The following is a 14,770-nucleotide window of genomic DNA, read 5'->3' on the forward strand; positions in this document are numbered from 1 at the left end:
AAGACCAGATTTACTGGCCTAAAGGAGGCCTGAGAAACCCCGAGAGTATGGTCCCCAGACACCCTTTTGCTCAGTGGTGAAGTCACTTCTGAAGTTCACTGCTCAGCCAGGGATTAGAGAGCCCCATAAAGCAAAACAAGACTAATGGGGCACAGCAGTCCAGGGACAAGGACGAGAAGGCAGAAGGGAAAAGCTGGTGATAGGGAACTCAAGTTGAGTAAGGACAGTGTTGATGTGTTATGAGATCGTTAACCACTGTCATAGGGCAACATGTGTACTATTTAAAGAGAAACTATTTTGTTCTGTAAACCTTCATCTAAAGTGAGAATAGCAGCACAACTGGAATAACACAGTCGATGTCTCTGAACTGTGGATATAGAAATTTTTGAAATAGTGTATCTTTGGCTATGCATATTTTCACCAAAAAAAAAAAGGTTAAGAAGGGAGAGGGTTGACATGCCGTGGGGTTGTTAACCAATGTCATAAAGCAATATGTGTACTACTGTTTAATGAGAAACTATTTGTTCTGTAAACCTTCACCTGAAGTACAATTAAAAAAAAAAAAAATGAAGAAAAAAGGAAAAAAAAAACATTTCAAGCTCTATGCTGAAGTACAACTCTGTCAGTGATAGGATAACATCCATACACCTACAAGGAAGACCAGTTAATACGACTATTATTCAAATTTACACACAAACCACTAAGGCCAAAGATGAAGAAATTAAAGATTTTTACCATCTTTTGCAGTCTGAAATTGATCAAACATACAATCAGGCTGCACTGATAACTACTGGTGATTGTAATGAGAAAGCTGGAAACAAAGAAGAAGAATCGGTAGTTGGAAAATACGGCCTTGGTGACAGAAACAATGCTGGAGATCGAATGACAGAATTTTGCAAGACCAATGACCTTCATTGCAAATACCTTTTTTTGCCAACTTAAACAGCAACTATACGCATGGACCTCACCAGACAGAATACACAGGAATCAAACTGACTACATCTGTGGAAAGAGACAATGTAAAAGCTCGATATCATCAGGCAGAAAAGGCCAGGGGCCGACTGGGGAACAGACCATCAACTGCTCATATGCAAGTTCAAGTTGAAACTGAAGAAAATTAGAACAAATCCATGAAACCCAAAGCACAACTCTGAGTATGTCCCAACTGAATTTAGAGACCGTCTCAATAGATTTGACACGTTGAACACTAATGACCGAAGACCAGACGAGTTGTAGAATGACATCAAGGACATCATACATGAAGAAAGCAAGAGGTCATTAAAAAGACAAGAAAAAAAGAAAAGACCAAAATAGATGAGAAGATACTCTGAAACCTACTCTTAAAGGTTGAGTAGCTAAAGCAAAAGGAAGAAATGATGAAGTAAAAGAACCAAACAGAAGATTTCAAACGGCAGCTCCAGAAGACAAAGTAAAGTATTATAATGACATGTGCAAAGAGCTGGAGATAGAAAACCAAGAAGGAAGAACACCCTTGGCATTTCTCAGGCTGTAAGAACTGAAGAAAAAATTCAAGCCTCGAGTTGCAATGGTGAAGGATTCTATGGGCAATATATTAAATGACGTAGGAAGCATCAAAAGAAGATGGAAGGCATACACAGAGTCATTATATCAAAAAAAATTGGTCAACGTTCAAGCATTTCTACAAGCAGTATATGATCAGGAACCATGGTACTGAAGGAAGAAGTCCAAGCTGCACTGAAGGCACTGGCAAGAAACAAGGCTCCAGGAATTGACGGAATATCAACTGGGATGTTTCAACAAACGGACGCAGCGCTGGACATGCTCATCTGTCTATGTCAAGAAATTTGGAAAACAGCTACCTGGCCAAATGACTAGAAGAAATCCATATTTATGCCTATCCCCAAGAAAGGCGATCCAACTGAATGCGGAAAGTATCGAACAGTATCATTAATATCACAGCAAGGAAAATTTTGCTGAAGATCATTCAAAAGCAGCTGTGCAGCAGTATATTGACAGGGAACTGCCAGAAATTCAGGTCAGATTCAAAAGAGGATGTGGAACCAGGGATATCATTGCTGATGTCACATGGATCCTGGCTGAAAGCAGAGAATACCAGAAAGATGTTTACCTGTGTTTTACTGACTATGCACAGGCATCGACTGTGTGGATCATAACAAATTATGGATAAGACTATGAATAATGAGAATTCCAGAGCACTTAATTGTGTTCATGAAGAATCTGTACATAAAACAAGAGGCAGTTGTTTAGACATGGTTTAAAGTCAGGAAAGGTGTCAGTCAGGGTTGTATCCTTTCACTATACCTATCCAATCTGTATGTTGAGCAAATAATTCAAGAAGCTAGACTGTATGAAGAAGAACAGGTCATCAGGATTGGAGGAAGACTCATTAACAACCTGCATTATGCAGATGACACAATCTTGCTTTCTGAAAGTGAACAGGACTTGAAGCACTTACTGATGAAGATCAAAGCCCACAGCCTTCAGTACGGACTACACCTTAACATAAAGGAAACAAAAATTCTCACAACTGGAACAATAAGCAACATCATTATAAACAGAGAAAATACTGAGGTTGTCAAGGATTTCATTTTACTTGGATCCACAATCAACACCCAGGGAAGCAGCAGTCAAGAAATCAAGATGCACTGCATTGGGCAAATCTGCTGCAAGACCTCTTTAAGCAAAGATGTCACCTTGAAGACTAAGGTGCGCCTGACCCAAGCTATGATATTTTCAATGGCATCATATGCATGCGAATGCTGAACAACGAATGAGGAAGATCGAAGAAGAATCGACGCCTTTGAATTGTGGTGTTGGCAAAGAATATTGAATACACCATGGACTGCCAAGAGAATTAACACATCTGTCTTGGAAGAAGTACAACCAGAATGCTCCTTGGAAGCAAGGATGGCGAGACTATATCTTACATACTTTGGACATGTTGTCAGGAGGGATCAGTCCCTGGAGAAGGACATCATGCTTGGTAAAGTACAGGGTCAGCGAAAAAGAGGAAGCCCCTCAACGAGATGGACTGATACAGTTGCTGCAACTATGGGCTCAAGCGTAACAACAATTTTGAGCATGGCACAGGACCAGGCAGTGTTTCGTTCTGTGGTGCATAGGGTCACTATGAGTCGGAATCAACTTTACGGCACCTAACAACAACTGTTATCTATCAGAAGGAACTTAACGGTTGTGTATTTCCAAATTAACAATTTGATGTAGGTCAGTTTGCAATGGTACCTCATTACTGCTTTAATGGCCCTATCATTTTGAGTGAACTATTAAGACAAATACCTGAACTTCATGTTAAGGAACAAGGAATAAAAATTAAACTTGGGTTTAAAAAAAAAAAATCAACGGGCATCAGACGCAAAGCACATAGGAAGTCAGAAGAGCCAGCCAACAGGGCACTAAGAGGTTCTCAGGACCTTGACACCAGCTCCAGTCCAGAACCCAAGTAGCTCTCTGCTCTCTGCATGTGCTCTTAAAAAAGTAACCTGCAAAGAATCGTAATCATTCATGGTGCTGGAAGGAAGGAAAAGACCTAATCACCCAAAACCAATTTTCTATGGTTTCAAAAATCCGTTCCATGACTTTCCTGATTTTGTTTGAATCCATTTAACGTTAAAGCCATCTGGGACTCCCCAAGCCTCAGGCATTCTTAGAGCTAGGTAGATCCCAGGTAAAAAGTTACACTTGCAGGCTCAAAACTCCTACTGGGAGGGTTAACCAACCACGGCCAGTTTTGTTTATCCTCGTGGCTTAGTATTCTAATGTAACAAAATGGAGGAAAACACCCATTGAATCAGCCACTGCCAGTTGTGCTTCTCCTCTCATCAACCTATTCTTTTAGGAATCTTTTTTAAAAATAATATAATTGGCTATTATGTGAAGCTCCTGCATATAGGGCAGTTTCTCAACTCTGGTGATTCTTAGGCACCCCAGGAATGCTCATGAAAAAAATGATTTGGGTGGTGTAGTCTGCATTTGTAACAAGCGCCCTTAACATTATTCTGCTTTAGGTGCTCCTAAAACAACAACTTGGGAAACATTTCCAGGTGGTGGCCTAGCTCATCCCACCTAGAGCCTCTAACACCAACTGACTTGGAAGCTGGTGGCCCATCCATGTGCTGAATGGGGAAACAACACGCAACAATTTTGCCACCAACAACATAAAAATAAATAAGCCAACTCTCTCTAGTGAGTTGACTATAAAAGTATCAATAATTTAATACACCCACTGAAAAATAATCTCATAAGGCTATGCCTTTTAAATTAGATGTGCAAAGATGGCATTCGTTCAACTCTACTGTACATCTGCACTGTACCAGGCATTGTGCAAGATACTGGGTTCAATATCAGTGATCATTAAAACAGACATCCTTCTACCGGTCAGGAATAATGGAAAATTCATCACATTAATCTTTAAACGCTGAACCAAAAAGACTCCCTGAAGTCTTCTTAAAACCAAAGATGGTTTAGCTTAACTAGTAGAAAAGGCCTGCCTTGAGCATTATGCTCTTTTAATAACTATCCATATGTGATCAAACTGACAACATTAACTCTAAAGATGAGATAGGAAACTTGGGGGGCAGTGAGTTTACATTATGGGGGAGGAACAACTCAGAAACGGAGAGTGACAATGGTTGCACGACTCGAAGAATATAATCAACGTCATTACATGGTACTTGTAGAAACTGTTGAATTGGTGTATGTTTGCTGTGTATATTCTCAATGATAACAAAATAAATAAAATTATATTAAAAAAAGAAAAGAAAAGCTCATCATAGACAAGCTGGAAATCAGCTCTGTCTGGAAAGCAAACATGGCTGTTAGATGGAAATGGTGGGCACAGAAAGCTCTTACCGTGGTGTAACTTGTATTATTGAGTGTGAGATATAGGAATACGGATAAGACAAACACACAACAGCTATTTATTTCAGCCTCAAATCAGGCAAAAAGTAGGACAGATTGCCACAGGTTAGTGGTTTCAAAAAACATCTTGCAAAGAAGCCAGAAAACAAACTGGTTCTTATGTATACATAACAATCACCTAGGGGTTCATAAGAATCACCTGGGCATCTTGCTAAACTATAGATTCTGATTCAGTATATCTAGGGTGGAAACGCAAATTCTCAGCAGGGGTTTGAACTGGAATGAACCAGTTCGAAGCCCTGACTTCACTTTTCATTTAGACTTTACTCCCCGCTTTCCCTGGCTGGGGAGGACATCTCTCTACCCTAGAATTCTACCAAAAGGGCTAGCCTGCTACCAGTCATATAAATAAATGAGAACCCAGAGGAAAACATTACATCCGATTTAGTCACTAAGGTTAACAGTGACAGAAAGCAGAGCAGCCTCTCAGTTACCTGAGGCCTTCAAGAGCCCAGGTCGAGGAGGGAATGGCTGCCATTAAAAACGCCCCCAGAACAGCAGCCAACCTGCTCTTGGCCAGGCCTGTTTTTTTCCTTTACACAAAGGCAATAAAGAGTGAACTTGATAGTTATAAGGCAACTCCTGTTATATAATCAACACTGGCTCTAAATGAGCAAGCTCTCCGTTTCAGCATCTGGCTCCAGCACATCAAATCAAGGGGAAGATTTCCCAGAGGCTGAGAGTTAAGCTACTTACTGACAGCTGGAAGCTTAATTACTGCTTTTCTTAGAGCATTAACTCCCACTAGCCAATGACTACACATCCTATTAGCCTTGTAAATTAACATGTGCCCCAAAATCTCAAAGAAATCGGTCTAAGTTTAAAGGAAATCAGGCAATGGAATTAAAAGGAAAAAAAAAAAAAAAAACTAACTTCCACCTCTCCTTTCTGTGTTCTTTCAATTGGGATTTTAAAAGAAATACGTGTGTAGTGAGAACGCCTAGCTACCAAGGACAACCCAATTCCTAAAGCCTCTTTTTGAGACACTTTGAGAGGTTGATCTAAGGTTCTCCACTCCTCCAACCTCCCAGAACCTTTCAGGCCCTTTGGGAATGTTCATAAATATCCAACTAACCCTTCGGTCAAGCTCCCCCAGGCAATTTGATCAAATCCTGCTTGTAGAGACTCCCTTGTTTTATCACAGAGTGCCAAAACTCAAAAAGGAAAATTAAAAGCAGCTTACTCCTTAGCTTGTTCAACTTACCACCACTTTTGTAGCAAACATGTACTTGTCTCGAAGCTGAAAGTCCTTCACTTCCTCGAGAATCACTTCCTGGTTTTCCAGGGACTGGAAGAAGTCTGTACTCCGGAAAACTGTGGAGTAACCAGAGGGTTCATGCCGCTCAATGTAGATGGTGTTTGGCTCGTCATAGGGATCAATTCCCCTAGAAGAAAATTAAAAGTGGTTGTTATCATTTCTGTATTTAATAATTTTAGGCACAAAGGTTTTGCCATGCAGACAATCAACTAGATGTAGGGCCACGATGGTGTGACATACAAATGACTCTCTGTATGGCTCAAGCCTGTCCTAACTTGAGTGCCTCCTTGGCCAGGTATACCTGTTGCCGTCAAGTCCATTCCCAAGCAACCTTACAGGACAGAGTAGAACTGCCCTGTAGGGTTTCCAAGGCTGTAATTTTGATGCAAGCTGACTGCCATATCTTTCTCCCACTGGCTTGGTATAGAGGGAAAGAAACTGCCATTTGTAAAGAGCTTTTTATTGTTACTATGGTTGTTCAAATCATCCTGAGTTTAGCTCAAGGCAAATTCTGGCCCTGACTGAGAAGAGAAAACAACAGAAAAAGTCCAAGGTGCAGTGTTGCAGAATAAATAACCAAGATGGCTACAACAACGGATCGTTTATGGCTTCAGCAAGTTTCGGCCTCAAGCTACGGACTTCAGCAAAATGAAGAAGAGTGTTTCCCCCAGAAGCTGCGCTCTCAGAACTTTCCAACGGGACCTGTCCTTTCTGTTATCATTTGTTCCCTGCTGATGTCACGGATGGATTTGTGCAATCTGGTGTCACCCTACTGGTGCACTTTCATCTTCCAGGAAGCACCTGCACAAACTCTGTCTCCTTGACACCCTTCAGACTTAGAGGATTCATTTCTCTCTCACTGTTCTTATCAACACTGTATCCTGTGCAGGGTTCCATCTCAGGCTCTCTGATCCAACCAGCTAAATTCTAGTCAGCCTGCATACAAACGTTTGCAGCAGTTTTATTCGCAACTGCCAAGAATTGGAAGCAACCAAGATGTCATTAAACAGGTGAGCGGTGAACAAACTGTAGTACATCCATACCAAAAACCAAACCTGTTGCGGTCAATTTCGACTCATAGCGACCCAACAGGGCAGAGTAAAACTGCCCCACAGGGTTTCCAAGGAGCGGCTGGTGGATGCAAACTGCTGACATTTTGGCTAGCAGCAATGGAGTATTATTCAACAATAGAAAATAAATGAGCTATCAAATCACAAAAAGACATGGAGGAACTTTAAATGCATATTGCTAAGTGAAAGAAACCAGTCTGAAAGATGTACGTACTGTCTGATTTCAACTACATGACATTCTGGAAAATGCAAAACTATAGAGACAGTGAAAAGATCAGTGGCTGCCTCTGGGTCAGGGGGAGGGGGGAGAGTAGGTAAAACATGGAGCATTTTTAGGGAAGTGACACTATTCTGTATGATACTGTAATAGCAGACACATGATAATGAGCATTTGTCAAAATCTGCAGAACTGTACAACACAAAGAGTGAACCCTACTATAAGCTATGGACTTCAGTTCATAATAAACATATCAACACTGGCTCATCAATTACACCCAATGTACCACAGGAATGCAAAATGTTAACAGGAGATGTGAAGTGCAGGGGTGAGGGGGTATATGGGAAGTCTGTACTTCCTGCACAATTTTTTTATGGACTTAAAACTTCTCTGAAAAATCAAGTCTGTTAAATGTAAGTCCTACTCATCCTCTGAGGTCAAGTTCAAGTCTCCCCCTTCCAGGAAGCTATCCTCCAATGTTCTCTTCCTTCTCCCAATATTAGCAGCACTTCTCTGTAGCACTCAATTTCATGCCTTTTCTATGAGTCTTAACTTCCAAAGAAAGCTATGAAACTGCTTTGGTTAGGTAGAATTTTGGAATCAGTCTCATTACTTTATGCAGTAGTGCTTCTTACACACTATAATTATATTGTTCACCATTATGTGTCTGAGCTCCAAGAGAGGGTACAGATGCCTTTAAATGCCTTGTCTCATATTTCTCTTATATCCTACAGGATTCCTAGCTGAGTCAATACTTGCTGCGCTGGACTCATGCTCCATAATAACAGAGTCTACTCCAAACTTAAAATGAAGAGTAACTACATCATACTGCCTTGGAGGAGAATCTCTGGACTAGTGTTCCTCCAAATTAGGCCCCAAAGAGCAGCTGTGTGGATAACTAACCCACCTCAGGTTTTCTAACATTCCCAAGAACACAAAGGCCAGAGCAGATCATTCAGGCAAGTGGGAAAATAAACAGGGAAGGGAGCTGCACCATGAAGACACACAGTGAGGAATACCTGAGAAAAGGCAGAAGGATGCACTGGCAGAAATTTGTTTGTACAGTTCCATATGCACAATAGCGCTTAGAATAATGAGGGTAATGATACAAAATCCCTTCTAAGATGTACTGCCAAAAACATTTTCTCAAAAAAAGAGGGAGGGAAGGGATGGAAGAATGAACAGAGGGAAGGAGATGAGAAATAGACCAGAAAAAAAGAGAGAGACCCAGGCGCTTTTTACAATGGGGAAGACTTGACCTCCGCCCTGCAATCTGACGTCTTACTAGGGCAGTGGAAAAACCAGCACCCTTGGTCCTAGTGTGGGAGATGAGTCTTCATGATCTGATGTTCTGTGCGTGTGTGGGTGGTGGCATGTTCTCTCCTTTTCCACAGTTAGAAGTACTGATTAAAGTACTTCCTCTAGCCTAGAGGATATGCAAATTAAAGTGAGACTGCTTGGTATTTTTAAAATGGTGGAGAGGAAGGAACCTTTATTCAGCTATTCTGAGACCCAGTTCACCTCTATTATTCCTTCCCAGCAAAAGCAGCCACAAACATCTAAAGATAGAACTGTGACTTTCATCCCAATTCTCTTTCGTAATCCATATTAAAAAATCAGTTGCTATGGAGTTGATCCTGACTCATGGCGACCCATGTGTGTCACAGTAAAACTGTGCTCCATAGGGTTTTCAATGGCTGATTTTTCAGAAGTAGATCACCAGGCCTTTTTTCCAAGGTGCCTCTGAAAGGAATGGATTCAAACTTCTATCTAGTCTTTCAGTTAGTAGCCAAACACATTGACCCTTTTTGCCACCCAGGGACTCCCAAAAATCATATGAAAGTCCAATATTTGGCCCCCCCTTTCTGAAAGCCACTACACCTACAAGTTCTTTGCAGTCACCTAGCCTTCTGCTCTTACTCTTACTCACACATACTTCTTGTTCTCTTTGCCTTCGTTCAGAAATTCCAACCCTTATTTTACCTCTGAGTACAGTCATCCATCAGTCCCCACCTGGCCTGGTCCCTCACCCAAGCTCTTCCACCATCCTGTCTTGCCACTCTCCAGCCTTAGACATAAGTTACTGGCTTTCTTCATTCCCATTGCTCCCAGGCTGCCAAGCATTACTGAACAAATTTATGCCATTATTTTGTGAAAGGTTAGATCACACTCTCACTTATTATGGGGAATCCTAGGGGAAACCCCCTAAACAGCATAAAATCCCTTTACAATAGGCATGCAACTATCTTAAATAAGATTTGCCAGTCTTTTCCTTTAAGGTGTCTGCACGTCTGCACTGAGGCAGAAGGTGTAACATGCAAATTGTCAAACTTGAAGTTTATTTAATAATCCTTTTAAAGTAATCGACTGCTAACTGAAAGTTCAGTGGTTTGAAACCACCAGGGGCTCCACTGGAGAAAGATGTGGCAGCCTGCTTCCGTAAAGATTTACAGCCTCGGAAACCCTATGGGGTTGCTATAGGTAGGAATCGACTCGACAGCAGTGGGTTGGTTAGTTGGTTGACTGGTTTGCCCACTTAATATACGTTTCCCTAAACAAATAAAGGAGCCCTAGCGGTACAGTGGTTAAGAGTCTGGCAGCTAAGCAAAAGGCTGGCAGTTTGAATCCACCAGCCGCTCCTCAGAAACCCTACGGGGCAGTTCTACTCTGTCCTATAGGGTCGCTATGAGTCAGAATTGACTCGACAGCAATGGGTTTGGTTTTCTGGTTGTTTAAATAGATAAAAGAAGCCTGGTGGTGCAATGGTTGAGTACTTGGCTGCTAACTCAAAGTTCAGTGGTTCAAACCCACCAGCCACTCCTTGGAAGAAAGATGTGGCAGTCTGTTTCCATAAAGATTTACAGCCTTGGAAATCCTGTGGGGCAGTTCTACTCTGTCCCATACAGTCACTATGAGTCGGAATTAACTCAACAGCAGTGGGTTTGGTTTTGGTTTAAACAGGCAAAAAAATAATTTGTTCCTTTAAAATTCAAATAAGACAAAAGAAAGTTACAACGGTATTCCCTGGGTGGAGGTTTTATTTGGATGAGACTCCGGTTGTAATTTCACTAAGACCCCACAACCTCTGCCCAAATAACAAAAACAAAACAAAACAAAACAGGGTCTCAAACAGCTGCCCTCTATGACAAGGAAGCCTACTGGAGCTACAGGTACTGCTATAAGGCACTCTACTCCCTTCATCTTCACTGTCCTTGTCATGGATGGAATTGTGGCCCCCAAAAATATCTGTCAACTTGGCTGGGTCCTGATTCCCAGTATTGTATGATTGTGTACTATTTTGTAACCTGATGTGATTTCCTTATGTGTTGTAAATTCAATCACTATGATCTAATAAGATGGATTAGCGGTAGTTATACTGATGAGGTACACAAGATTGGATAGTGTCTTAAGCCAATCTCTTTTGAGATATAAAAGAGAGAAGCAAGCAGAGACACATGGGAACCTCATACTACCAAGAAAGCAGTGCCAGGAGCAGAGAGCGTCATTTGGACCTGAGGTTCCTGTGCAAAGAAGCTCCCAGATCAAGGGAAGATTGATGACACGGAACTTCCTCCAGAACCGACGCCTTGAATGTTGACTTCTAGTCTATTGTACTGTGAGAGAATAAACTTCTCTTTGTTAAAGCCATCCACTTGTGGTATTTCTGTTATAGCAGCACTAGATGACTAAGACAGTCCTCAACTACTAAGGAAACAATACCAACTCAGAGACACTTCCCCTCAAACACAGAGCTAGAGGAAGCATAAAAATTATCTAAATTGTATTTGATCATTACATCTAACAAGGATTAAAACTGCATATAAAAGTCAAAAAACAAATGACAAACAAGGAACCACACATACATACACATATACAACGTATCTCATATCACAGAGGGTTAACCTTAAATATATAAAGAGCTCTTGGAAATCAAGAGGGAAAAGACTAACAATCAAAAGTAAAATGGCAATGAATATGAACAGACATCTCACAGAAAATAAATATACATAACCCGAACAGATAAACAGACATTCAAACTCATTCCTAATAAGAAAAATCCAAGTTAAAACTGCACTAAATATTATTTCTTACCTAACGGATTGGCTGTGGAAAGAGGTACTATTCTATGTTGCTAAGCAGAGTACAAATTTTGACACATTCTACAGAAAATGTGGCAATATCCATCTAAGTTAGAAATCCAATAATTCATTCACTGGGGATATATCAGCACAAAACTGACTAAAATCTCTGCCTTTATGGAGCTTTCATTCCATTGAAGAGGGACAGTCAGATAATAAGTGTAATAATAATACATTAGAAAGTGATTACCAGTGGCCATCAAAGTCAACTCTGACTCATGGAAACCTCGTGTGTGTCAGTAGGACTGTGCTCCATAGAGTTGTCAATGGCTGATTTTTCAGAAATAGATCTCCAGGCTTTCTTCTGAGGTGCCTCTAGGTAGACTTGAACCTCCAACCTTTCAGTGAGCAGCCAAGCACATTAACTGTATGCAGCACCCAGGGACCCCATAAATACAGTAGATCCTCATTATCTGCAGATTCTTTATTTGCAAATTCGCTTACTCGCTAAAATTTATTTGAAACCCAAAAATCAATACTTGTGATGCTTTCACCGTCATGCACCGACATGTGCAGAGCAGTGAAAAATCTGAGTCACCCAACGTGCGCATTTCCAACTTAGGATGAACAAAGAGATGATGCTCCACCTTCTTGTTTCAGCTCTCATACTGTAAACAAGTGTCCTTTGCCTGGTCTATTTAGTGCTCTGTTTTTTGCATTTTTGTGCTTTTTTGTTGGTGATTTCACTGATTAAAATGGCCTCCAAATCTTAAAAGCTAGCGAGTGGCCATCTAAGATGCATCAATTGGTCCCAACCCACCTGGTGTAAAGGAGAATGAAGAACATCAAAGTCACAAGGAAAGCATTAGCCCAAGAGACAGAAAGGGCCACATGAAGCAGAGACTGCAACAGCCTGAGACCAGAAGAACTAGATGGTGCCCAGCTACTACCAACGACCACCTTGACAGGGAACACAATAGAGAGTCCCTGATGGAGCAGGAGAAAAGTGGGGTGCAGAACTCAAATTCCAGTAAAAAGACCAGACTTAATGATCTGACTGACACTGGAGGAACCCTGGAAAGCATGGCCCCCAGACTCTCTGTCAACCCAGCACTAAAACCATTCCCAAGGCCAACTCTTCAGACAAAGATTAGACTGGACTATGGGACATAAAATGATACTGGTGAAGAGAGTGCTTCTTAGCTCAAGTAGATACTTGAGACTAAATGGGCATCTCCTGTCCGGAGGTGAGAGGAGAAGGCAGAGAGGGGCAGGAGCTGGTTGTATGGACACGGGAAATTAGGGGTGGAAAGGAAAAATGTGCTGTCACAGTACAGGGAGAGCAATTAGGGTCACAAAACAATGTATGTATAAATTTTTGTATGAGAGACTAACTTGAATTGTAAACTTTCACTTAAAGTACAACAATAAAATAGAATAAAATAAATGGCCCCCAAGTATACTGCTGAAGTGTGTCTAGTGTTCCTAAGTGCAAGACAGCTGTGATGCACCTTACTGGAAAAATACTTATGTTAGAGAAGCTTCCTTCAGGCATGAGTTACAGAGTGGTTGGCCGTAAGTTCAATGTTAATAAGTCAACAATATATATTAAATAAAGTGTCTTTAAAAGAAACATAATTGTGTGTTTACAGGTATCACACATTGTGTATAATCTGTATCACATGTATTGGTTCCAGGAAACTAACCTTGTATTTTCTCTTAATAGCAATTGTGCAGTATTTGCTAATTCAGTGTTTGCAGCAACTTTATAGAACATAAATAATTCTCACTAATAATGAGAATGGACTGCACATCTGGGGTAAGTGCATTCCAGGAAAAGGGAATAGCAACTGGAAAGGCCCCGCAGTAGGAATGTGCCTAGCATTTAATCTGAGAGAAACAACGATGCATTAGTAGTTCTAAATTGAGAAGCAACATGATCTGACTTGCTTTTAATAGGATCAACCTGGCTGTGTTGTGAGACTAGACTGTAGAAAGACAAGAGTGGAGGCAGAAAGACAAGTTGGGTGACTAAGGAGTGGCAATGGTAGCTTAGAGTAAAGTGGTAGCTGAGTAATAGGTTCTGGATATATTTTGAAGGTAAAGCCAACCAGACAAGTTGACTGTAAAGCACGAAACAAAGGTGGGATCAATGATGACACCAAAGTTTTTGGCCTGAGCAACTAGAAAAAAGGGATTTCCATTAACTGAAATGGGGAAGATTATGGATGGAGGTGGTATGGGGCAGTGAAGATTGAGTCAATTTGGGAAGTAACAAGTTTATGACATCTGTTAGTAATCCATGTGGAACAGTCAAGCGAACAGTTAGATATACCCACAGACCCAGCAATCCCATTCTTGGGAATCTGTCCTATGCACTCACTCGCACATGTATAAATTCACGTATTCAAGATTACATACTGTATCACTGCAACAACAAAAGATTAGAAACAACCTGACTAGAAACAACTACACTTCCTGAAGTGCCGCTCAGGGCTTTTCACTCCCCTTCTCAGAAACCTATAATGGCTCCCCACTGCCTTCAGAATTCAGTTCAAATTCTTTTATCAAGCACTGTAGATTCTGGTGCCAACTTCCCTTTCCAAACTTTACCCAACATTGTCCAAAAATAAGACTCAGTGTTCTCCCTTCAAACACCAGAACATATCATCTCTGAGCCTTTGGTCATTCTGTTCCTCTGCCTAGAAACCCTTTCCCCCACACCTCTGCATGCTACATCCTACCTGTTGTACACGACCTGATCCACAGCAACCTTCTCTAAGAAGCTGTCTATGATCTTCCCATCTGGAAGGAGTATGTGCCTCCTCTGGCTTCTTGTACTGTATCTTTAACTTCTGGGCTTCTTTTAGGTGTGTTATTTACATGAATGTCTTTCATCTCCTCATCTGTAATCGCCCCAATGACTATATCCATACATTATCCAACTTCTTATGCCCTAATGCATCACGTTTTATGTTAGCAGATAGTAAAATATGTACATATGCATCTAATGAATGAACAAGTGGAAGAATTTTACATAGACAAAAATCCCCATTGCTGATATAATACTCTAAAAACAAAAGTCTTCAGAACCTTTAATTCATGCAAGAGCTTCAAGATTCCCTGATGGATTGAGAAATGCAAAAGCTGTATCCTTCTTTCACAAACAGCCCTTCTTTCTGAAACCACCAGGTGAGTCTGTTAT

The 14,770-nt window shown here is 41.0% G+C and overlaps 1 protein-coding gene across 2 annotated transcripts in view; it reads right to left on the bottom strand.

Moving 5' to 3' along the window:
* Positions 1-14,770, bottom strand: part of SORL1 (sortilin related receptor 1) — a 222,857-nt gene that overhangs the window by 168,652 nt on the left and 39,435 nt on the right. For both annotated transcript variants that reach the window (XM_004389001.2, XM_023742976.1), the window contains exon 6: positions 6,146-6,326. In XM_004389001.2, coding sequence (XP_004389058.1) covers positions 6,146-6,326 — 181 coding nt within the window. The remainder of the gene's footprint in view (positions 1-6,145; positions 6,327-14,770) is intronic.

The sequence above is a fragment of the Trichechus manatus genome, unplaced genomic scaffold (genome assembly GCF_000243295.1).
Source record: "Trichechus manatus latirostris isolate Lorelei unplaced genomic scaffold, TriManLat1.0 scaffold00227, whole genome shotgun sequence".
NCBI lineage: Eukaryota > Metazoa > Chordata > Mammalia > Sirenia > Trichechidae > Trichechus > Trichechus manatus.